The sequence below is a fragment of the Geotrypetes seraphini genome, chromosome 1 (assembly GCF_902459505.1).
Source record: "Geotrypetes seraphini chromosome 1, aGeoSer1.1, whole genome shotgun sequence".
Classification (NCBI taxonomy): Eukaryota; Metazoa; Chordata; class Amphibia; order Gymnophiona; family Dermophiidae; genus Geotrypetes; species Geotrypetes seraphini.
The window spans coordinates 127553670-127578932 of NC_047084.1; the positions used below are offsets into that span (position 1 = coordinate 127553670).

The 25263-nt window shown below is 48.2% G+C and overlaps 1 protein-coding gene across 5 annotated transcripts in view; it reads right to left on the reverse strand.

The window, feature by feature from the left end:
• Positions 1-25263, reverse strand: part of PRDM5 (PR/SET domain 5) — a 192377-nt gene that overhangs the window by 59582 nt on the left and 107532 nt on the right. For all 5 annotated transcript variants that reach the window (XM_033938221.1, XM_033938203.1, XM_033938213.1 and 2 more), the window contains 2 exons: positions 20137-20230; positions 6931-7091 (listed from right to left, as the gene is read on the reverse strand). In XM_033938221.1, the coding sequence (XP_033794112.1) occupies positions 6931-7091; positions 20137-20230 (255 nt within the window). The remainder of the gene's footprint in view (positions 1-6930; positions 7092-20136; positions 20231-25263) is intronic.

Here is a 25263-nt window from a genome sequence, read left to right on the forward strand (position 1 = left end):
TGTATCCGCCAATCTTGATCCTGGAGTTTACCCAAATTGATTGATTTAATGATTTAGCAATTGGTTCTGGTGATAGATTACTGATATATCTTAATGTCTTCCAAGTATCCAACAGAATTCTGTTATCCTTATATCTTCTAGGCATGTTTATACTAATTAGATGTTCTGGATGTAGTGGGAACAGGAGCCGCCATTCTAGATATAGCCAATCTGGTACATTCTCCATGAGATCTGGGAGGATCCAATACATACCCTGTCTTAGAATATAGGCTTGATGGTACCTATAAAAATTTGGAAAATTTACCCCCCCTTCCACAATTGGTCTTTGTAAAGATACGAAAGCAATTCTGGGTCTTAAAAGTATTAGGAGGAAATGTTGCTCTCAATATCTGGTTCTGCTAAGCTTATGTAAAGATAATATATGCCCTTATGTGTCTTTACAAGATTGTCTTCCTGGGAGCTACCACACCAAGTTACACCTGCTCCAAGGCAGACGTAGCCAAGCGCACATCTCTGCAGAAACATAGTCTGTAGTCCGATCACATAACCCCTTCTTACCAACTCCTACACTGGCTGCCAATGGAGGCACGTGCGAAGTTCAAGCTGGGATGTTTTTGCTTTAAGGTACTATCCAGTTTAGCCCCTAAATATATAACTGACCTCTTCTACTTCTCAGTCAATAGATATAAGAGAAGTACACACCTGAAGTTCATCTCCCCACCGGTTAGAGGATGTAAATTTAAAAGACACCATCAACAACTTCTATCATATCAAGCAGCCTTATGGGGCAAAGACCTGGGAAAACTAATTATAAATGCAAATAACTATGGTGAATTTAGGAAACACCTAAAGACAGACCTGTTCTTGAAATACCTAGGTAGCGGATCTGCACAATCTCTCCCATCTCAATCCCCCCCATTACAACTGTTCCCTTAACCAGGGAACCTTTTGGCTTCCCTGGGCCGCATTGTCCCCAAAAAATGTTTCTGGGGTCGCACAAACGCTGCAGCAAGACAGAGGAGGGAGCCGGCAAGACGGTAAACACCCAGGGGCAGCAGAGGAAAACGACTGGGGCCACACAAAGTACTTCACTGGGCCGCATGCGACCCTTGGGCCGCAGGTTGGACACCCCTGCCTTAAACTGTTAGCAACTATTCTTCAACTATGTAAGTTCTACTCAATTTGTAGCATCTTTCTAATCATTGTAAACTTCACGATCCTGCGGTATATAAACTGTTCTTATTATTATTATTAAAATGCGAGCCTAACTGCCTTTCCTTTCCCTCAGGCAATTTTATCTCAAGCACACAGAACATTTACCCTTATGAAATCAGGCCCTTAAGATGACACAGTGAGTGGGAAGATAGCTGTGGCAGGAGAGGTGCCTCCTTCCCTCCCTACATATATAATCATACAACCACTATCCCCAATGATTATTTTGTAAGTTAACCCTCCTCCGCAATCAACTTTTTTGCTGCTACTGCTAATAACAGCAGGACCATGAAGTTCTATGCGGTTTACAATGATTAGAAGATGCTACAGATTGAGTGAAATTAACAAAGTTAGGATCTAAAGATCAGTTGTTGTGGACTAGGATTGTATAGGTCAGTTAACTCAGTACTTCAGGAACAGATATGTTTTTAGGTGTTAGGAGAGCAGAGGGCCAGGTACCAGGCACCTGGATTGGCCATCCTGAGAACGGGCTACTGGGCTTGATGGACCATTGGTCTGACCCAGTAAGGCTAGTCTTATGTTCAAGCTCTTCATCGATCCTTCAACTTTTGAAAGATCCATTCTTTCAAACTCTTTCTTAGCAGCAAAGAAGTTGCGATGGTGGAGGAGGATTAATTTACAAAATAAGACACACTTTTTTTCCACCCAAAAGTGGGTGGAAATCTCAGTGGATCTTATGAAGTGAAGGTGCAAAATTTGAATCCCACGCACACCAGCCACACCACCTTGTTAAACACTGCCAGCCGGCCCCCCCCATACAACTGCAAAACACCCTCCTGCGCCATCTTTCAGCACTGCTCACCACCCCCCCAGTACAATTCCAAAACACCCCCCCCCGCGCCGCAGCCGCACTACCTTTTTTAAAAACACCCCCATCCCGCCGCTATTGTCGCCGCTGCCGTTGCCAAACCTTTTTCCAAGCCTGGTGGTCCAGCGTATGGCTCTGTATTTCCCGTCAGCAGCTCGTGAGTCCGGAGAGCGGCAGTCAGGGCCAAGTTTTACACACTCCCGCTTGGGCCCGCACCACTTTCCGAATGGCTGGCTGCAGTTCTTGCGGGACTCACGAGAACTGCTGGCAGCTATTTGGAAAGTGGCGTGGGCCCAAGTGGGAGCATGTAAAGCTTGGCCCTGACCACCACGCTCCTGAATCGTGCGCCTGCTGCCCGGAAATAGTAAGGAGCCATCGAGGGAGGAAGGAAAGAATTTTAAAAAAGGTACAGGGTTAAAAAAAAAAAAGGTATGGGGGGGATGATTAAAAAAGGTACTGGGGGTACATGGGGGGATGATTTAAGGTACTGTGGGGGTATGTGGGGGATATGGGGCCTGCCTGCCTGCCCTGTGCCCTGTCCCGACCTACCACTAGATCACCAGAGGGGGGGACAGAGTACAGAGTCTGGCAAGGAGTGTGGAGTTGGGTGCAGAGCCTGGCAGGGAGAATTTGGTTCAGAATGGGTTTTTTTTCTTGTTTTCCTCCTCTAAATCTAGGGTGCGTCTTATGGAGCGAAAAATACAGAAATCATTGAGGATAGTGGTTGAATATAGTTCACAATCCGGAGACACGTTTTACAGATCCAGGACTAGTGCTGCCCGATTCAGGGAAAAAAATTTCGATTCGATTTGATTCAGCCTACAGAATTGGTTTTTCAATTTGATTCGATTTTTCTGCCCAATTGGGTGTTTTGTTCGAACATCCTGGTGGGTTTATTTAATAGCTTTTTCACCCTCTTTGGCTTCTCCTAACCACACTGGCGCTGTGGTGTAAACAAAATAAAGAAACAAAAAGGACTTTTTCTCTCTCTAACGTTTGCGGTCTAACACCAGCTCTGGCAGGATACACTTTTCAAATCCAACATATTGTAATCACAAAACAGAAAATAAAATTTTTTTTTTTACCTTTTGTCGTCTGGTCAATATTCAAATCTTGTTGGTCCCAGGCTCTGATTGTCTTGCTTGCCAGGGTCTCATTCTTTCTTCATTCTCTGTGCTAACCATCCATCTGCCATCTCTATCCTCCCCTTCCATTTCCCTTCCCTCCCCCGGAGGTCTGGCATCTGGTGAGAGGGTCAGTGGAAGAGGATCTGCCACGAGAAGATGAACCAAATCTGTGTACCATGGTAGCCTGTGCCAGTCCGGAACCACCATGATCACATGGCCTGAATGCAGAGCAATGCGAAGAACTACTCTGCCCACCAGTGGCCACTGAGGAAAGACATACAGCAGGTCATCTGTCGGCTAAATCTTCACCAGCATCCAGTCAACCTTCAGCAGAAAGGAGGAAACAGATCACATTACAACCTGCTCCCCAGAAAACTCCAAGAAGGGAGGCCTACACAAAAAGTCCTGCAGTTTGGATACACGTCTCGTGGAAGTAATGGCCACCAGGAACACAGCCTTAAGAATAAGGTTCTTCAATGTACAGGAGCTGAGAGGCTCAAAGGGAGGACGAATGAAAAGTGGAAAGCCTCCAGGACCCCAAGAGAGTGGGGCTAGATTCACTTACCTGGTAGGCCAACTGATTCACAACAGGTCCTTATTCAAATGTGGGCGATCAGAGGAAAGCCCTCCACCAATCATATGGATCGCTGGTGAGCGATCCTGATGCATACGCAGACCATCTTGGGAAAATTCATGCACTAGCATTAAGAAGGTGAAGAGAATAAACAAGTCATGTCCAGGTTATGGGTTTCCTGCAGTTCTTGATTCAGGGCAGGGAACAGTTAGCATAACCACACCAGGTGTTTTCCCAGAGTATGGAGGGGATGCCAAACTGCAGGACTTTTCGTGTAGGCCTCCCTTCTTGGAGTTCTCTGGGGAGCAGGTTGTGATGTGATCTGTTTCCTCCTTTCTGATGAAGGTTGACTGGATGCCGGTGCAGATTTAGCCAATAGATGACCTGCTGTATGTCTTTCCTCAGTGGCCACTGGTGGGCAGAGTAGTTCTTCGCATTGCTCTGCATTCAGGCCATGTGATTATAGTGGTTCCGGACTGGCACAGGCTACCATGGTACGCAGATTTGGTTCATCTTCTCGTGGCAGATCCTCTTCCACTGACCCTCTCACCTGACCTTCTGACTCAGAGGAGGAGCCCTTGGTGCAGTCACAACCCTCCCGGCAGGCGCCATGAAAGGACTGCATGCAATGAAAGAAATGCCCTCTGGAAGGAAAAGAGGCCGCACCCCTGCCAGGGCGGTAGCAACAAAAATCACACAAACGTCCACAGACGACGCCACCCTGCAACACCTGGCAAGGATGGTCCTCTGGAAGCTGGGGAACCTTAGAAACACTCAAGGCCTGAACAAGCTTATCCAGCTCCTCCCCAAAAAGGAAGGAGCCCCAAAAAGGAAATTTGATGAGCTTAGGCTTGGAGACTGCATCTGCCAACCAACCCTGAAGCCACAGGGTACAGCGAGTGACCACTCCGAGGGCCATGGACTTGCCAGATGCCTGCAACAGATCATACACTGCATCAGAGAGATAAGAAGTGCCCAGCTCAATCTTAGCCACCTTCTGATCTACCAAAGACCAGTCATCACACTCCCAGTCCAGGATTCTCTCAGACCACCGGAAACAAGCCCGGGCAACCAGACCACCACAAATCACCACTTGGTTAGCCAAGGCAGCCATGTCAAAACTCTGTTTAAGGAGAGACTCCATCTTACGATCCTGGAAGTCTCTCCTTAAATAGAGTTTTGACATGGCTGCCTTGGCTGTCCAAGTGGTGATTTGTAGCGGTCTGGCAGCTTATGTATAAGCGCAATAGCCAAGATCACCACATTCACAACAGGAGACTTAAAGGTGTCCTTATTCCCCTCAGGAATGGGATAGAGCCTGGTCATGGATTGCGCAAAGTGAAAAGGCACGTCTGGAGTCTTCCACTGTGTGTGAACCACATCCTGAACATTCTGATGCATAGGAAAAGAACAGGAGGCCTACCAGATCCCCCGAACCAAGGAGTCCTTTGCTTCCTCCTAAAAGCACAAAATCAAAGAAACTTGAAGAACAAGTTCCTGCAGCTCTTCCCGGTGAAAGATGTGAAGGACCAACACATCCTCACCAACTGACATCCACATCATCTGCTCCCCTGAGAGGATCTTGGGGATCAACCAAAGGGTCCAAGTCCTCATCAGGCGAAAACATGTCTGCTGACGGGGGCTGAATGGGTCAGACATGGAAAGCAAAAGCCCCCCCCCCAAAAAAAAAAAAAAAATAATCAGACACCCCTGGGGAAGAAGCAGGACCCCCAGCCAAGCCTTGCACATGGTTAAAACAAAATCAAGGGCAACCCCCTCCTCCCCCCAGCGGCAAAGAAACACTCACTGTAGAAGCAGGAGAAACATTTAAAACCTGCTCCTGTCTAAGACTGGAGAGAGGTCACCTGAGGTCACAGGCAAAATAGCGGAGCTTCCTGCCAAAATCGAGGAAAATCCCACCGAAAAAATATCCCCGAGGCCTGTAGCAGCAAAGAGGCCTGAACAGACCCAGGCGCTAAAGCAGAACTGCAGGCAGCAGCTGTTGTAGCGGTAAGGGAGTCGCCCAGCACTATTGGCGGTAAGGGAAACCTTATTTCCCTGACCATTGGCGGCTGGGGAAATCCCTGTGTGGGCGGTAGGGGAAGCTCGATGAGTAGTACATGCACGAAGAGGAACCCTGCTCGCTGGCACTCAAAGCTGATAAGGATTCCCCCCTTGAAGTGGCCAAAGCACTTAGTGCACACACCATCCACTGCTCATCGGGCACACAAAGAGCACTTTTTCTGCTTCTTAAAAGTGCTCATTGCGAACCACTAAAAAGTGAAAGGAAATACGCCAGTTAGCAATTAAAAGCAATTGAAGCTAATTTAAAGCTTCCTTTCAGACCGGTAATGCCTCAGAATGTTTTCTTTTGTTCAAATACAACTTTAGTTAAGTGAGCAGACCTCACTAGCTCTCAATGCCTGGACAGTGGCAAGGCTTACAGCTGAGGCACCTTTAAGCCAAAAAATTGGGGGGAGTTGGGGGAAATGGGGGGAGGGACTCGACCAGTCGAATGTGGCACCCCCGAGGTCGGACAGACCCCCAAAAGGGTCCCCCCAAGCTCAATCCGGCACCCAGAAACAGGGACAAGAAGGCCACTAATCAAATCTAACAGGCCCTACACTAAACAAAGGAAAGACGGCACAAGCTTACCACCTCCACCTGCTGGAGACTGAGAACAGACTGATTGTAGATGGGACTGCACAGCCTACTTGTGCTACAGCCAAATGTCAATGTCTCAGTCTCCACCTGCTGGCAGAGGAGCGTAAACCCATCCGTTCTGTGCTGGTCTGGAGGGACACTAAAGAAGCATTATTTTCTAAAGCTTGATTGCAAGCTACTTGTAAAATGTTTTATGTAAACCGCTCTCAAATCACAACTGTCCTTATAACTTTTGGGCTGGCCCCTAGCTTTCCTCAACTCTATTTCCAATTTAATGCATAATTTATGGGTTGACTCAAGGCTGCATCCAAAATTGCACATATAACCAGCCTAAGAAATATATACATATTTTTTAAAGGATTGATAAGGCAGGCACTAGCCCAAACCACACAGGTCTTTATCAGTTACTCAAGTTCAACTTTAGCCAACAAATAAAGCACAAACCACAAAAGGCAGATGTTGGGTTTTGCGAATGAGACGGGAGTTAAGGACAGAAGATTCAGGTGACAGCTTCTTGCACTTACTTTTTTATGACTCTTGAGAACAGAAGGCGTTACAAAAGCTTTGTCGCACAAGTCACATTTGTATTTCTTGTGTCCATCGTGCACCACCTGGATGTGAACATTTAATGTGTCTTTCCGTTTGAAGGTGGCGTCACAGTGATCACACTTGAAGGTTCGTTCACCTTGTAAAAAAGAAAGCCAGGGATGAGGACATAAGAACATAAGAATTGCCGTACTGGGACATCAAACAGTGGCCAACCTAGCTAGATCCCAAGTAATAACACAGGAATAAGCAGTGGATTTCCCCAAAGACACACTGAAACAGACCTCACTAGAATGGGAAATCATAACCTAGGGCGGTGTTCTTCAACCTTCTGACACCTATGGACCAGTGGAAATAAAAGAATTATTTTGCGGACCAGTGGTTGAAGAACACTGGGGTAAGTCGTGGTCCACAACCTGCACATCTCCGCCCCATAACAGTACTAATTGCAACACCATTTTTTTCCAGAAAACAACAAACAGACTGCAGACAATGTACAAGATGCAGGCGTTGTTTATTAGTAAATGCAGTAACATATACAACCTTATAGCCAACCAAGGGACCCGACACGGTCCGTGTTTCGGATGACACGCCTTCCTCAGGGGTCCATGGTGGTTAAGGTATAAAGCAAACTGCGTAAAAGATAACAAACACACGCCAATCATGATCAAATGGGGTCAAGCAAGTCTTACACAATGGCGTGTGTTTGTTATCTTTTACGCAGTTTGCTTTATACCTTAACCACCATGGACCCCTGAGGAAGGCGTGTCATCCGAAACACGGACCGTGTCGGGTCCCTTGGTTGGCTATAAGGTTGTATATGTTACTGCATTTACTAATAAACAACGCCTGCATCTTGTACATTGTCTGCAGTCTGTTTGTTGTTTTCTGGTTGCTGTTGTTTACTGCAGACTACGTTGGATTTTCTTTCTCCCTTTTGTGCAACACCATTTTTTCCATTCATTTTTCATACACACACACACACACACACACACACACACATACACAACATAATCTTATTAACAACACATAATGGTTAACCACAAAATTAAACTACACAAAGCACACTATATGCTTCTCAACATTCATTCCTACCAGAACACAGATAACCCCATGCAAATTCGGGTCCAAAAACTAAAAGTACTAATATGTACAAACGAAACTCTGAGATGCAAGACTCTGCATGCAGTACAACCCCAGAGAAAAAGTTACAAATGCATTTCTTCCTGAACATTGCAAAATACAGACAGCAGATGTAAATCAATCACTAAATTCAAAACTAAAATCATTCCCCATACCTTTGTTGTCTCCCTCCCTCCATGCTGTGCCTTAATTTCTGGCCTGCTCCTGCCTGGTCGTTTTATGCCGCCCCCGGTGTTATCTTCAGGCTGGTTCCCTCTTTCTCACTGATGCAGTGCACAAAGCCGCGGGCAGTAGCTTCTCGCACGTCCTGCGCCTCATCTGGAAGCCCTCCATCTGACGTTCGTCAGAGAGAAAGATGCCCGATGATAACGCCGTACTGTGAACCGGCGACTGAAGAACACTGTCTCGGGCCTGATGCACGTGTGCCGGCCCTGTGGACCGGCAGGAAATTTCTGCGGACCGGCACCGGTCCACGGACCGGTGTTTGAAGAACACTGACCTAGGGGACTGCAGAGAAGCAGAATTCAAGATTCAAAGATACTCCCGAGAGTGCAAGACAACTGCTGTGGTCGTTATAGTAATCGCATGTTCAGTCCCTAAGGGAAAGGCTGGGATGATAGGATAAATAGCATGCTGAGTCAGACCAATGGGCCACCGAGCCCTAAGCTTCATCACTGACTGCGTCTAATTAGAATCTGTTGCTTACTTTAAGTATCGACTGGAGCATCTAAGAGCTGTTTAATCCGCAAAGGTAGAAATTAGCACATCTGCTTCGTTAATAATTATTTTTATTTATTTATTTTAAAAACTTTGGAGTCGCAGTGGTTTCCATATAAACATACATAAGGCAAAAACAAATAACAATGCATATCCCTCTTAAAACAATATCAAAACACATTAAAAATACAACCTAATGGACCTGTCCTTCAGAAATTTTTCCAGACATTTTTAAACCCAGCTGAACTAATAGCCTTGACAGTATTGTCCAACAACACATTCTACAGTTAATTATGTGTCAACAAAAATACTTTAAATTTGCTGCAATTTAGATTTAGAAACAGGAGACACCAACTAAAACTAGCTGAAGTAGCAGCTCCCCATCTTAAGAACATAAGAAGTTGCCTCCACTGGGTCAGACCAGAGGTCCATCGCGCCCAGCGGTCCGCTCCCGCGGCAGCCCATCAGGCCTATGACCTGTGAAGTGGTCCCTGGCTATTCCTATAACCTACCTCTACTTCTATCTGTACCCCTCAATCCCCTTATCCTTCTATGATCTATGATATAGCCTTACTGGGTCAGACCAATGGTCCATCAAGCCCAGTAGCACCTTCTCACGGTGGCCAATCCAGGTCAAAAGCCAAAGAGTAGCAACATTCCCTGCTAGCGATCCAGGGCGAACAGTGGCTTCCCCCGCGTCTTTCTCATCAACCTTCTCTGTTCCTTTCCTAGTTCCAGGTTTCAATACACAGACATTAATGTTAGTCACCATTTGTTTCCAGTCTTTTCCAAATAATTCATACAATTCCATTTGCTGAGAATTTGAACGTATTGTAAAACAAAGACACCAAGATCCTTTCTGTGTCAAAACAGCACTTGTTCACAGTAACTTAAATTTCATTTCCGTTCCAGCTCCCTGGACTCACAAGGTCCTCCTGCAAATCTGCCCAACATGATGGCAGATAAAGGCCAAATGGCCCATCCGCAGTAACCTTTCTCTCTTCCTCGGAGAGATCCCACGCTTTCTACTGCTCTTGTTTTTCAATCATTTCTGTGCATGATAGAAAGCATCAGTCTCGGGAAGAGTTTACCTCCGAGTCCTACTATCTTTCTTATTCTTTTATCTATTTTAAAGCACTGCCTCCTGTCCTATGCTTTTTTTAATAACCCACCCCAATAGCCCTAAAAGCAAAGTCAGCTCCAAATGGACAGCAATTGTGCATGATGAAAGCCAGCCACAGATTATCACGCCTCAGTTCAATATATGGTATGCATCAGCTGCACAGTAGCCAGGATTTTGGCAAGTGAAACTGTATAAAATGTATCAATATAGGAACTGAGAAATACCACTATCACATCTAAGGCCACCAGGTGAAAATCCAAGCTCCTATTTGTGGCTGCTGGCTAAGGACAGGCCCACACCACAAATGACGGGTTTTGGAATGCTTCATTGACACTTTTTTATTGAATGTATATGAGTATAATCGCTCATGAATTTAAACATCAAGAGCCAACTATCCAGAGTTAAATATTCCAAAGTGCCAAAAGTTCAGACACACTTAAAGCAGGAGCCTCCTCACTAGGCCATTGCTAAAGCAGAATGGAAGAAAAATGAGCGTGACTTCTTCCTGCGCACTCAATGAAACAGAAAGGAAAAGGCCATCCACCGCTATCACCTTCCCAGCCATAGAGGGGAGGCCCCACCGTCACCAAAGGAGTCAGAACAGTGTCACCTGTTCCATCTGTGCCAAAGGTGATTGAAATGATTTAATTACTTAATTTTGCAAAACAGTATGTAGAGGAGGGATTAGAACCCATTCGAAGCTTTTCTGTTTCAGCATCCTTTACAACTCATGACCTCTTCTGTAACCCAAATCAGTTACCACCTCGGGGATTAGCGCTCAAGAAAAGGATCTGGGTGTCATTGTAGAAAATTTGATGAAACCTTCTGACCAATGTGTGGTGGCGGCCACAAAAACAAACAGGATACGAGGAATTATTTAAAAAGGGATGATTAACAAGACTAAGAATGTTATAATGTCCCTGTACCGCTCCATGGTGCGACCTCATCTGGAGTATTGCGTTCGATTCTGGTCTTATCTCAAGAAATATATAACGGCACTAGAAAAGGTTCAAAGAAGAGCCACCAAGATGATAAAGGGGATGGAACTCCTCTCGTATGAGGAAAGACTAAAACAGCTTGAAAAAGAGACGGCTGAGGGGAGATAGGATTGAAGTCTACAAAATCCTAAGTGGAGTAGAACGGGTACAAGTGGATCGATTTTCACTCCGTCAAAAATTACAAAGACTAGGAGACACTCGATGAAGTTATAGAGAAATAGTTTTAAAACCAATAGGAGGAAATATTTTTTCACTCAGAGAATAGTTAAGCTCTGGAACGCATTGCCAGAGGTTGTGGTAAGAGGGGATAGCGTAGCTGGTTTTAAGAAAGGTTTGGACAATTTTTGGAGGTTTTAATAATGATACTATTAGTTAATGTTTTATTGTGTTTGTTCTGTCAAAATGTGTTTCAGTATTTTTAATATGTATGCATGTAATTTTGTAAACCGCATAGTTTTTCTGCAGTATATAAATTTTTAAATAAATATAACAATCAACAAGAACTTTCTCCATGGACAAGCAGTCTAAGTCAGACACACTTTGGTGACGTCATCTAACGTTCCCAATTCAGAATTGCTCTCCCAGAGCTCAGGTGAGGCTTTTGGGAGCCTCATCAGAGCATGTGCAGGTAACCCTATATAAACCTGTGCTGGCCTCACTAATCCAGTTTAGTCTATCTGCCCTTCCCAACGGCCGGATCACAAAAACGCTCTCCAAAATCCACAAAAGAAAACTAACAAAAAGAAAGAAGAATGGAAAAGAATGAGAAGAGGAATGCAGTAAAACCGGGTTTTAAAAAATACCAGACTGCAAGAAAAGATGAGCTCCATGGACCTACACAAGCTGCGAGTTTGTTGCCTGGGGGAAGGCTCACTTCTTGGCCGTTTGCCCCCAGAGCCTCAGGATGTCCCCAAGGGCCTGCAAAAACTGATTGCACACCCTGCAGAAGCCGGCAGAAGACCCAAGTAGAAAATCGGAAGAAGCGGGGAACCACGCTACCAGCAGCAACCTCCCCCTGCCAGGACCAAACAGCGCCAGAACACCCGGAATGGATGAGGCCCTCCCCGAGAAAAAGATCCACAACCCCGGCAACTCGGCCTTACCTGCAGCCCAGAAAATGCCGAGCAGACTGCTCCTAATGCTGACCAGCATTGAACAGGCTCCCGACAGCCGATCAGCTGATCGAGCCGATATCGGGGGTACACAGGATGCTTGCAACAGCCGAGGGTCTCCTATCCCCTCCACTGGCCACCTCTGAAGCACCACGACAAGCCCATGCCGAAGCAGCACGCCGAACTGGGCAGCCATTCACAGAGCGGCGTGGGACATGTAGGGGTGTTTCCTTATTCACACCTGAAGGTTAGGCCTCTCTGACATCATAAAGCCTGATCCATTGTCTGCAAGAAATCTTTCCAGCATGAACCATGCAAGAAAGCACAGTTACTTACCATAACAGGTGTTATCCAGGGACAGCAGGCAGATATTCTTAACACATGGGTGACGTCACCGACGGAGCCCTCGGTACGGACCTTTTTAACTAGAAGTTTCTAGTTGGCCGCACCGCGCGTGCGCGAGTGCCTTCCCGCCCGACGGAGGAGTGCGTGGTCCCCAGTTAGGATAAGCCAGCTAAGAAGCCAACCCGGGGAGGTGGGTGGGACGTAAGAATATCTGCCTGCTGTCCCTGGATAACACCTGTTACGGTAAGTAACTGTGCTTTATCCCAGGACAAGCAGGCAGCATATTCTTAACACATGGGTGACCTCCAAGCTAACAAAGAGGGAGGTGGGATGGTTGGCCATTAGGAAAATAAATTTTGTAACACAGATTGGCCGAAGTGTCCATCCCGTCTGGAGAACGCATCCAGACAGTAGTGAGTAGTGAACGTGTGAACTGAGGACCAAGTGGCCGCCTTGCAGATTTCCTCGATGGGCGTGGAACGGAGGAAAGCTACAGAAGCAGCCATAGCTCGGACTCTGTGGGCCGTGACAGTTCCTTCCAGTGAGAGACCGGCCCGAGCATAGCAGAATGCAATACAGGCAGCAAGCCGATTTGAAAGTGTCCGTTTGGAGACAGGACGACCCAAACGGTTGGGATCGAAAGATAAAAATAGCTGAGGGGATGTTCGGTGAGCTCTGGTACGATCAAGGTAGTAAGCAAGGGCACGCTTACAATCCAGCGTGTGCAACGCCTGTTCCCCAGGATGCGAGTGAGGCTTAGGGAAGAAGACGGGCAACACAATGGACTGGTTGAGGTGAAAAGCCGAGACCACCTTGGGAAGGAATTTAGGGTGGGTACGCAGAACAACCTTGTCATGGTGAAAAACAGTGAATGGTGGGTCAGCAACCAGTGCATGCAGCTCGCTAACCCTCCTGGCAGAGGTGATGGCAATTAGGAAAAGCACCTTCCAGGTAAGAAGCCTGAGCGAAGTAGTGGCAAGAGGCTCAAACGGAGGTTTCATGAGTGCTGAGAGAACCACATTGAGGTCCCAGATGACAGGAGGAGGCTTGAGAGGCGGTTTGATATTGAAGAGGCCTCTCATAAATCTGGAAACCAGAGGATGAGCCGTGAGGGGTTTTCCGAGAATAGGCTCATGAAACGCAGTGATGGCACTGAGGTGGACTCTGATGGAGGTAGTTTTGAGGCCAGCATTGGACAGCGAGAGTAAATATTCCAATACAGTTTCCACCGCTAAGGAGGTGGGTTCCTGACGATGCCGGAGACACCACGAGGAGAATCTGGTCCATTTCTGATGGTAACATTGGAGGGTGGCCGGCTTCCTGGAGGCGTCCAAGATGAGGCGGACCGGCTGAGATAGGTTCTCTGGAGAGGTCAGCCCGAGAGAAACCAAGCTGTCAGGTGGAGCGAAGACAGATTGGGATGCAGTAGAGACTGATGTTGCTGCGTAAGTAGAGTAGGAAACACCGGAAGGAGAATGGGTTCCCTGGAGCTGAGTTGGAGCAGGAGTGAGAACCAGTGTTGGCGAGGCCACCGAGGTGCGATAAGAATCATGGTGGCGTTGTCCTTGCAGAGTTTGGACAAGGTCCGCAACATCAGAGGAAGTGGAGGGAAGGCATACAGGAACCGATCCCTCCAGTCGAGCAGGAATGCATCCGGAGCCAGACGGTGAGGAGAGAAGAGTCTGGAACAGAATTGGGGCAGCTGATGGTTGTGAGGTGCTGCAAAGAGGTCCACCTGCGGAGTGCCCCATCGAGCAAAGATGGAGAGCAGAGTCGGAGGGTCCAACGTCCACTCGTGAGGTTGAAGGATGCGGCTGAGATTGTCGGCCAGAGAGTTCTGTTCGCCCTGGATATAGACCGCCCTGAGAAAGAGATTGCGGTCCGTGGCCCAGGTCCAGATGCGCAGAGCCTCCAAACAAAGGGGGCGAGATCCGGTGCCGCCTTGCTTGTTTATGTAGTACATGGCGACTTGATTGTCTGTGCACAGGAGGAGGACTTGAGGGCAGAGAAGATGTTGGAAAGCCTTGAGGGCGTAGAACATGGCTCTGAGTTCCAGGAAATTTATGTGATGACGACGCTCCTGTGGGGTCCAAAGTCCCTGGGTGCGTAGATCTCCTAGGTGAGCTCCCCACGCGTAGGGGGACGCATCGGTGGTGATGATCATAGAGTGGGGGGGTAGATGAAAAAGTAGACCCCTGGAAAGATTTGAGGAGTTCAACCACCATTGGAGAGATTGCTGAAGAGATGATGTCACAGAGATGGGATGAGAAAGAAGATCTGTAGTCTGTGACCATTGGTTGGCGAGAGTCCACTGAGGCGTACGAAGGTGGAGACGTGCCAGAGGAAGGACATGCACCGTCGAGGCCATGTGACCCAGGAGGACCATCATCTGTCGGGCAGGAATGGAGGGATGCATGAGTACCTGACGGCAGAGATGGAGCAGGGTCCGCTGGCGATCGGAGGGGAGAAAGGCCCTCATCAGCGTGGTGTCCAGAACTGCTCCAATGAATTGAAGTCGCTGGGTGGGAAGCAGATGCGACTTGGGGTAGTTGATCTCGAACCCCAGGAGGTGGAGGAGAGAGATGGTGTGATGAGTAGCTTGTAGCACGAGTTGAGATGAAGGTGCTTTCACCAACCAATCGTCCAAGTAGGGGAACACCTGGAGGTTGTGAGACCTGAGGAAGGCCGCCACCACTATAAGGCACTTGGTGAAGACTCTGGGGGAGGAAGCGAGGCCAAACGGTAGCACTTTGTACTGATAGTGGTGGTGTAGCACCTGGAACCGCAGGTAGCGGCGAGAGTTCTGATTGATGGAGATGTGAGTGTAGGCCTCTTTGAGGTCCAGGGAACATAGCCAGTCGTGTTGAGAAAGAAGAGGGTAAAGTGTGGCAAGGGAGAGCATTCTGAACTTTTCCTTGACCAGACACTTGTTGAGGTCCCTGAGATCGAGAATGGGACGGAGGTCTCCCGTTTTTTTGGGAACCAGGAAGTAGCGGGAGTAGAATCCCTGACCCCTTTGATCTGGAGGTACTTCTTCGATGGCATTGAGAAGGAGGAGGGATTGAACCTCCCTCAGGAGGAGGGGGGTTTGAGATGAGTGTGAAGCAGACTCTACGGGAAGGTTGTCCGGTGGAAGAGTCTGGAAGTTGAGAGAGTAGCCGTGGCGGATGATGTTGAGGACCCACTGGTCCGACGTGATGACTTCCCAAAGGCTGGAGAAAATGGTGAGACGACCCCCGATAGGCTGTGGAAGAGGCAGCGAGGGTGGATGACTGGCTATGCCCTGGAGAGAAGAGTCAAAAGGGCTGAGATTGTTTAGCAGGCTGAGGAGGCTTAGAGGGTTGAGTGGCCTGAGATCGAGCCTGGGCATGGTGCTGCTGTTGACGGGGTCGCCGAGATTGTTGGGGAGGCGGATTGAGTGGCCTGGCTGAGAACCTCCGCTGGTAAGATGATTGAGGCCGATAGGGTCGGGCAGGCGGAGCCTTCTTTTTTGGCTTGATCAGGGTGTCCCACCTGGTCTCATGGGCCGAGAGTTTCTGGGTGGTGGAATCCAGTGACTCTCCAAAGAGTTCATCCCCGAGACAGGGGGCGTTGGCCAAACGATCCTGGTGGTTGATGTCCAGGTCGGAGACTCTGAGCCAGGCTAAGCGACGCATGGCTACGGCCATGGCAGAGGCCCGAGAGGTGAGCTCGAAGGAGTCGTATATTGAGCGGACCATATATTTGCGCATTTGGAGAAGGCCAGAGATGTGTTGTTGGAATAGCGGGACCTTGCGCTCAGGAAGGTACTTCTGGAGGGCAGACAGTTGTTGGACCAAGTGTTTCAGATAGAAAGAAAAATGGAAGGAATAGTTGTTTGCCCTGTTGGCAAGCATGGCATTCTGGTAAAGCCTCTTGCCAAACTTGTCCATGGTCTTACCTTCTCTGCCAGGAGGGGTAGAGGCATAGACACTGGAGCCCTGAGTCTTTTTTAAGGTGGATTCCACCAGAAGGGACTCATGGGGCAATTGAGATTTGTCGAATCCAGGAATAGGGATGACACGGTAAAGGTTGTCCAGTTTACGGGGGGCTCCCGGTACCGTGAGGGGATTTTCCAAGTTTTTGTAGAACGTTTCCCGTAGGATGTCATGCACGGGAAGCTTGAGGAACTCCTTAGGAGGTTGCTCAAAGTCTAAAGCCTCTAGAAAGGCTTGAGACTTTTTTGAGTCAGATTCTAGGGGAAGGGACAGGGCAGCAGACATTTCTCTCAGAAATTTAGAAAATGAGGACTGCTCTGGTTTAGAGGTGGCATCGGGTGCCGATGGTTCCTCATCAGATGAGGAGGGATCCTCCTCGGTACCGAGAGGAGTTTCCTCCCATAAGTCAGGGTCCCTGACCTCTGGTGCATGTCGAGACACCGGGGTGGAGGGCGCGGTATGGCGAGTCTTGGACAAAGACTTTCCAGAGCGCACCGAAACGGTACCAGGGGAGGACGACCGGCGTCGATCTCGGTCCCGAGAAGAATGCCGTACCGCCTGGTGCCGAGGAGGATCCAATGTGGCCTGAGAATGAACCACCGGATCGCCATGAAGTTGTTGGGCCGAAAGGATCGGCATGGAGGTGTTCACCGGTACCGAAGGGGTGGACACCGGGGGCTCGGTACGAGGCTCGGGCCGGTCTGGTACCGGAAGGAGCGGTGCCAGGATAGTGGGCAACAGTTGTTCAAGTTGTTTCTTCAACTGCTCCTGGAGTTGAGCCTTTAAGATGGCCGAGATACGGTCATCTAGGGGTGGCATCGGAACCGCTTTCTTTTTCTTCGGTTCCTTGGATGCCGCTCCACGCCCCGGCGATGAGGAGGCCGATGACGAGGCACTCACCGAGATCGGGGCGGAGCGTTTGCGGGACCGGTGCGATGCCGGTAGGGACGGTGTCGCCACCGTAGCTGGAGGGCGCTCGAGGGAAGAGGAAGGCTTCTTAGCCGGCTTACCTGGCGCCAGCGACGCCGATGTGGGGTCGGTCGGTGTCGAGGTCGACGGTGTCGATTTTTGAGGTACCGCCGTTGAAGGTGAGGAGTCCATCGCCGACTCGGTGCCGAAGAGAAGAGTTTGTTGAATCCTTCGGTTTTTAAGAGTTCTCTTTTGAAGAGTGGCACAGCGGGTGCAGGAGTCCGCCCGATGCTCCGGACCCAGACACTGCAAACACCAATTGTGTGGGTCAGTTATGGAGATCGGGCGTGCACACCGCTGGCACTTCTTAAAACCGACCTGCGGGGGCATGAAGGGGAAGATAGCCTCCGCAAAATCGAAGCCCGAGGCCTGTATTCTGGCAACAGGCCCCGCCGGGGCAAAAACGAAAGAAAAAAGGCAAAAAAGCAAAGTTTTTTTTTTTTTTGCAAATCAAAGAAAAATAAACCCGAAGGTAAAGAGAGAAAAAATAAGGAAAAAAGCGCGAGCGGGAAGGCAAAAAAGTGGTTTCAACGGCCGTTGAAAAAACACACGCGTCTTCTTCGCTCCGCGGAAACGAAGAAACTGGGGACCACGCACTCCTCCGTCGGGCGGGAAGGCACTCGCGCACGCGCGGTGCGGCCAACTAGAAACTTCTAGTTAAAAAGGTCCGTACCGAGGGCTCCGTCGGTGACGTCACCCATGTGTTAAGAATATGCTGCCTGCTTGTCCTGGGATAAGAGAAAGAAGAAAACATCTTTGCTGTTTATGCCTGATGCATTCTGGGTATGTACCAGAACTGTATTCTAGTCAAGGACATCCAGCTATGCCTACATGCTCAGCCTGTGTGAATATTGGGGGAGGCATTGCTCTTGTGCTGTTCTTATCTGACGAAGGCGCCTCTATTTCACAGACTGTGCGAGACTCTTTACAGAAAGGCTATTCATTCAGTTATGTTTCTGGATTGGTCCGGAGAGGTCATCTGACGAGATCCAAATGAAATGTGCCTAATTGTTAGTTAGTCTGTGCTAGGATGTGAAGGAACTTGCATCTTATCATAGGGATTCTCTGCACCTCATCTATAATAAAGACCTGAAAAGTTACCTCTTGTGACTCTCTGCCTGAGAGAGAGAACCGGACTTTTATACATCTGGATTCCATCACATAAAGGAAACCTTTGCTGCCAATCTAATTTACAGCTGTTCCAGTGACCAACGGACTCTTGTTCCTGTACCAAGAGAATTCTTGTCTTCAGTGCTGAGTAGAAGACGTCTTCCCTTTCACCTGATTCTGTGCTACGGCCTAATCGGATGGTGAGAATTAGGAATTATATGTCTTTTCAGCTGGGTTAGAGAGAGAATTCTATTGTCTTTGGGACAAGGACGTGAAGTATCTGTGGTGATAAGCTATATTTTAGTTGCCACTAATCAGGAATTATTATTATAAGGAATTAGAGAGTATAAGAACTAGTTTTACTCATTTATCTAGCAAGTGTGGTGTGATAATTATATACTAAGTTTCATATATGTATCTGGATATTTTGTGAACAATAATCATTATTTGCTACTGGCTTATGAATTATATTTTTCTATAATAAAGTATTTCATTTAGCCTGGATCTCTATTCTTAGTATAAACTGGCAAAAAAGCGAACCTTGGGTAAGGAGATTATGGTTCCCCCTAGAAAACTAAGAGACACGTAACTTGTTTATGTAACTAATTAGTACAACCATAAATCTTACAACAGACAAGGCAGGAAGCAAAAAACTTGCCTGCTTGCCGCTCTGCCGCTGCCGTTCGGGGGGAGAAAGGAGAGGACAGGAGGCTGTAGGGCTGGACTGCCATTCACAGAGCGGCAAGGCAGGAAGCGAAAAACTCACGTCTGCCTTCTTGCCGCTCCAACTCTGCCTGCCGCTGGGGAGAAAGCCGAATCGAAGGGCAGGAAGCTGAAAGATCCTGCCCTACAGCACTGGACCGCCAGACTGCCGAAGAAATTAATGTAGGGGAGACCTTGCCTGCCTCTGGGTGGGGGGCCCTGCCTGCCTCGGGTTAGGGGGCCCTGTCAGAGGGTGGGGGACCATGCCTGCCTGTTCTCTGTCCCGTCCTGCCCTGTCCCGGCCTACCATTAGACTACCAAAGGGGGGACAGGGTACAGAGCATGGTAGGGAGGGGTACAGGGTGCAGGCAAGGAGTGTGGGGTTGTGTGCAGAGCCTGGCAGGGAGAATTTGGTTCAGAATGTTTTTTTCTTGTTTTCCTCCTCTGAATCTTGTGTGCGTCTTATGGTCAGGTACGTCTTATGGAGCGAAAAATACGGTAGTAGTAACCAGGAGACATGGCTTTAAATCCTGCTTCTGACTTCAAAAAGACAGGTGCCTACTTCACTTGTTAAGTTCACTTAGCCAGGAACTTACAGCATCCTGAGGTAATAACAGGCATCGCATTTGGTAACATCTTACCCAGTAATGATATCAGGAACTCATTATACATTTACAGTGATTTGGAATTGATATTGTCAAAGTTATTAGAAACAATTTTCCAGATTATTTACTTTTACCAAATACACTTAACTGAGCCAAAGATCAAACTCATATCACAGAGAACTGCGCATCTGCCTTGCAGATTTTACTTGCAAAACAGCAGCTCATCTTATGCTGTTCTTGGGCGAGAGAGTCCGTAAAACAGTACCCTCTCCCAGACACCGCTGTTCTGCTTCCTGTTCTCAGCATGGGTTCTTTCAAGTCACCACATTGTTAAGTCAATTTCGATCTTGTGTCCTTGGACAAGCAGTTCTTCTCTCAGACTTTGTCCCAGAATTAGCACTTACTGTTATGTATTAGCAGGTGTCTCTGCAGAGAGAATGGAGTTCGGAACAAAGCTTTGCATGCCTCACATTGAAATGGTCTCTCTTCAGAGTGGGTCTGCAAAAGACAGATAGACAGTGTGTTAGAGGAAGGAAGGAACAGGGTAATCAATTACTGTAATTGCAGCTAACCCCTCAGTTGAAGAAGGGGAAGCGCTGGAACTGGCACACAATTAACGCAGTACTTCATTTATTCAAGTGTCAATGAAAACGTAAGGGCCGATGCAGAAAGTAGTGAATTAGACCTCCTGACTGCAAACAGGATTCCTGCAAAAAATAAACTGCCACAGGATGCAATAAATCAATGATCATGCTCACTGCCAAATGTTACCCTTCCCATTAGTGCCTAAGCCACATCTGGCTCAGGCACCAAGAGAAAGGATGAAGCTTAAAAAGTGCTGCCCGATTTCCGATTCGAATAGATTTGATTTAAAAAAAAAAAAATCAGCCTGGCCGATTCAGTGCCCAACCCTCCTCTCCGTGCCTCCTCTTGCTGGCCTGCGGCTGCCGCTCCTGTTTTAGGGAGCGAGGGAGGAGGGTCAGTCAGGAAGAGCTACAGAAATCCTAGTTTTACCTTGTTCCGTGCTTTGGCGCTCTTTGCTGCATCCTCCAGCTTCCCCCCTGGCCTACCGCTCTTACCGCAGCCTGCAGAGAGGATCGCCAGTGCTCTACGTGATTTTTGCAGGCTACCACCGTCCTCAGAAGCATACTCCCTCTGATGCGGTCACGCCCCTCCTCTGATGTCAGGGGCAAGATCACGTCAGAGGGAACGTGCTTCTGAGGACAGTGGTAGCCTGATCCTCTATGCAGGCTGCAGTAACAGCGAGAGGCCAGAGGACCTGCAAAGAAGGGGAGGGTGAAAAGCAGGTCTTCGGGGCAGGCTAGGTCTTCAGGGGGGGCAAGCCTTCAGGGGAGGGGGGCCCTGGTCTAGAAGTACACGGAGGGAGGGAAAGGAGAATGGGTACTGCTGGAAAGGGGGAGCAGGGAAATGGGAAGGGGTACTGGTGGACAAGGGGGAGGTAAAAGGAAGGGAGAAGAGGTGCTGCTGGACCTGGCAGAAAGGGAGGGAAAAGAAAGGTGCTACACACTGGAGGGGAGGGTGAGATGGTGCATGGGGAGACAGCATGTCGGATTGGGGGTGGGAAGGAGGGATGCCACTGAGGGAAGAGGCAAGGACAGAAAGAGAAAGCGTGCAGGAGGCAGAAAGGGTTGGACTCATGGAGAGGGCGAGATGGATGGGGAGGCAGAAAGGAGGGAAGGAGAAATGTTACACTGAGGAAGGAGGGAGAGATGCTGGATGAAAGGGTAATTGAGAAAAGGAGAGATGGTGCATCTGGGGATGGTGAGGTCAATCGTTGCAGCTGTGTGGATGGAGATGAAAAAAGGGAAGATGCCAGACCTCCGGGGGAGGGAAGGGAAACAGAAGGGGAGGACAGAGATGGATGGTTAGCATGGAGAAAGAAGAAAGAAGGAGACCCTGGCAAACCTGGGACCAACAAGATTTCAATAATGACCAGACAACAAAAGGTAGAAAAAATAATTTTATTTTCTGTTTTGTGATTACAATATAGTGCTCCCCCATGAATTCGCGGTTCATGGTATTTTCCCACCGCGAATGACCGGGCAGGAGAGGGCAGCAGGAGACACAGGAGAGGGCAGCCAGAGCACCGGCGAATGAAGGAAATCACTCACACTATACTTGACACACAGCTCCTGATTGGTGAGGCCCGACTTTAGTACAGGAAGAGGCAGTCGGAGTATACCACGAGTGATTTCCTCCACTCATCGACGCTCTGGGTGCCCTTTCCTATCTCCCCTGCTAAAAACTCTGCCTTTCCCTGATGTGTAGTGTGCCTTCCCCTTCCCACCACCCCGACTATGCCTTTCCCTGGGGTCTAGTATACCTTCCCTGCCCCACTTCCCTGACTACACTTTTCCCTGGTGTCTAGTGTACCTTCCATTACATTACAGATTTCTATTCCGCCTATACCTTGCAGTTCAAGGCGGATTACAAAAGATTTGACTGGACATTTTCCAGCGAAGATACAATTTTTTTTTAATTATTATTATAACAGCGGAGAGATAGCTGGGTAGATTCCGAGGGGAACTTACGAGTTGGGTAGTGAATTGACATTGCAGGACTGCCCCACCTCCCCGACTACGCCTTTCCCTGGTGTCTAGTGTACTTTCCCCTCCCCACCTCCACGACTACACCTTTCCCTGGTGTGTAGTGTACCTTCCCTGCCCCACTTCCCCGACTACGCCTTTCCCTGGTGTCTAGTGTACCTTCCCTGCCCCACTTCCCCGACTATGCCTTTCCCTGGTGTCTAGTGTACCTTCTCCACCCCAACTATGCCTTTCCCTGGTGTCTAGTGTACCTTCCCTGCCCCACCTCCCCGACTATGCCTTTCCCTGGTGTCTAGTGTACCTTCCCTGCCCCACTTCCCCATCTATGCCTTTCCATGGTGTCTAGTGTACCTTCTCCTCCTCAACTACGCCTTTCCCTGGTATCTAGTGTACCTTCCCCTCCCCGACTTCATATTTCCCCTCTCCACCTCCTTGACTACTTCCAAGTTCATACCTCAAATCTGACAGAAGCGATGCCCACACGCCCTAGCCTTATATAGCAGAGAAACTCCACCTGGTGCAGCAGGGCTTTGCCATTTTTAAGATGACCGCACTGGAGGCAGGGAGCAAGTGGGCATCGCTCCCGCCTCCTCTGAGGTATGAATTTGGAGGAGGGTGGGGGCACCACTAAGACTACCAGGGGAAATGTTTGAAGGGTGCCTAGGAGGACCACTATACTATCATGGAATGTTTAACTGTGTGTGTGTTGGGGGGGGGAGGTCACACTGCATCAGGTTATCATATATACTCGAATATAAACCAAGGTAACATTTTCCCCTTTTTTAGAGGAAAAATGTTTACTCGAATATAAACAGAGGGTTTCTATTCAAGTACTGCCCACCCACTCCCTCAGGTCCACTTTAAATCCTGGAGGTCCAGTGGTGAGCCAAGCTGGGATGGGAGCGATCCTTCCCTCCCCCGAGTTGAGGTATCGGGTCCTGTCCCAGCTGTCAGCTGGCTTGAAACCTTCCCCTGGACCTACCTCAGTCACTGGTGGTCTAGTGGTGTGAGTTGCGGCAGGAGCAATCCTCTGATGCTCCTGCCCATGCAGTCTCACTGAAAAAATGGCAGATTGCTTTCCCCATTCGATTGTCCCAGTTTGGAAGAGATAGGCCCAAATGGATTCTTGTAGTCGGAGGAAGGTGTTTCAAAGACAAACTGGACTACACTGGTGGGCTATACTTTGTGTTCTTTCTCATCCTGTATATAATTTTGGTGCTATACTTTGTGTTCCCCACCTGAAGATTCTACCCTTGTAACTGACACTACCAGACCTTTTCGATTCAAGGTTCCTTTTGCTGACCATGGCACATAAATGGGGATCACAAACAGGGCAGGACTAATTTGTCTCTAGGCACACAAGTACACTGGGCCCCCTAGCCCTGCCCTGCCCATACCCCGCCCCCATTTATTTACCTGTTTTCTTCTTTATTTCCACTTGTATTTCTTTTTTTTCTTTTATTATAAAATTCAAAACAAACAACAAAGATTCCCATACCAGTGCCAGTAAACAGTTTTAGTTCTATGCAAGCCCCAAACATCTCTGAACAAAACCCCACTTCCTTCCCTTCCCACCTACTTGCCCGGGACTTTAACTCAGAACCCTTTCCATACGTATATAAAAGTGTTCAAATGCATGTATAAACCATCAAATCTGTAACTCCTCTGGTACGTTCCACTCCATGTATGTTAATTTGTAACAAAACAACAAGGCAAGCGGTCCACCAAAGAATCCAACGTGGAACAAAAGAAGATCGGCAGACAATAAGGAGATTCAAATCAGGTTTATTCAAGGTGCTCCCAGGAACCATTTCACCAAACAAGGCTGGTCAACGCTATCAGAAAACCATGTCTTTCATACACACAGGACACAGAACCACCCTCACCCAGTATGGAATAAGGAATCACAAACTAACGCTGGCTGACGGGCTGAATGTTCTGCGCTGTTCTGACTATCATAGGAATTCTATGATCATTGGAGCAGTGCAGAGCTTTCAGCATACTGGGTTGTGCTACAAACCGAAGGAACGGTACAGTTTAGGGGGTGAAGAAACAGTGGTGCATATCCCCCAATACTGAACAAAATATAAAGATAACAAATGTAAATTTGAAAAAAGAGAAATAACAAACAAATTACAGTATTCTGTCCTGACCTGAGGAAGGAGAATTTGGTCTCTGAAAGTTAGTCAAACATGTATTAAAATTAGTCCAATAAAAGGATCACCATTTCTATTTCTAAACACTTATCAACACAGCTCCAATACTACTTTATTCTGAAGCAAAAAAAAAAAAATTTAAAATAGAATATTTTTTTCTACCTTTCTCATGTGGTTTCTGCTTTCCTCATTTTCTTGTCATTCTCTTCTTTCCATCCAGTGTCTGCCCCTTCCAGAAAATATCTCCCCCCTGTGGTTTTTGCATCTCTCTCTCATTTACATAGAAATAGACGGCAGATAAGGGCCCACGGCCCATCTAGTCTGCCCACCTTAATGTCCCTCCCCTACCTTTGCCCTGTGAATAGATCCCATGTGCCGATCCCATTTGGCCTTAAAATCAGGCACGCTGCTGGCCTCAATCACCTGTAGTGGAAGACTATTCCAGCGATCAACCACTCTTTCAGTGAAAAAGAATTTCCTGGTGTCACCTCGTAGTTTCTCGCCCCTGATTTTCAACGGATGCCCTCTTGTTGTCGTGGGACCCTTGAAAAAGAAGATATCTTCCTCCGCCTCGATGCGGCCCGTAAGATACTTGAACGTCTCGATCATGTCCCCCCTCTCTCTGCGCTCCTCGAGCGAGTATAGCTGTAATTTGTCAAGCCGTTTTTCGTATGGTAGATCTTTGAGTCCCGAGACCATCCGGGTGGCCATTCTTTGCACGACTCCAGTCTCAGCACATCCTTGCAATAATGCGGCCTCCAGAATTGCACACAGTATTCCAGGTGGGGCCTCACCATGGATCTATACA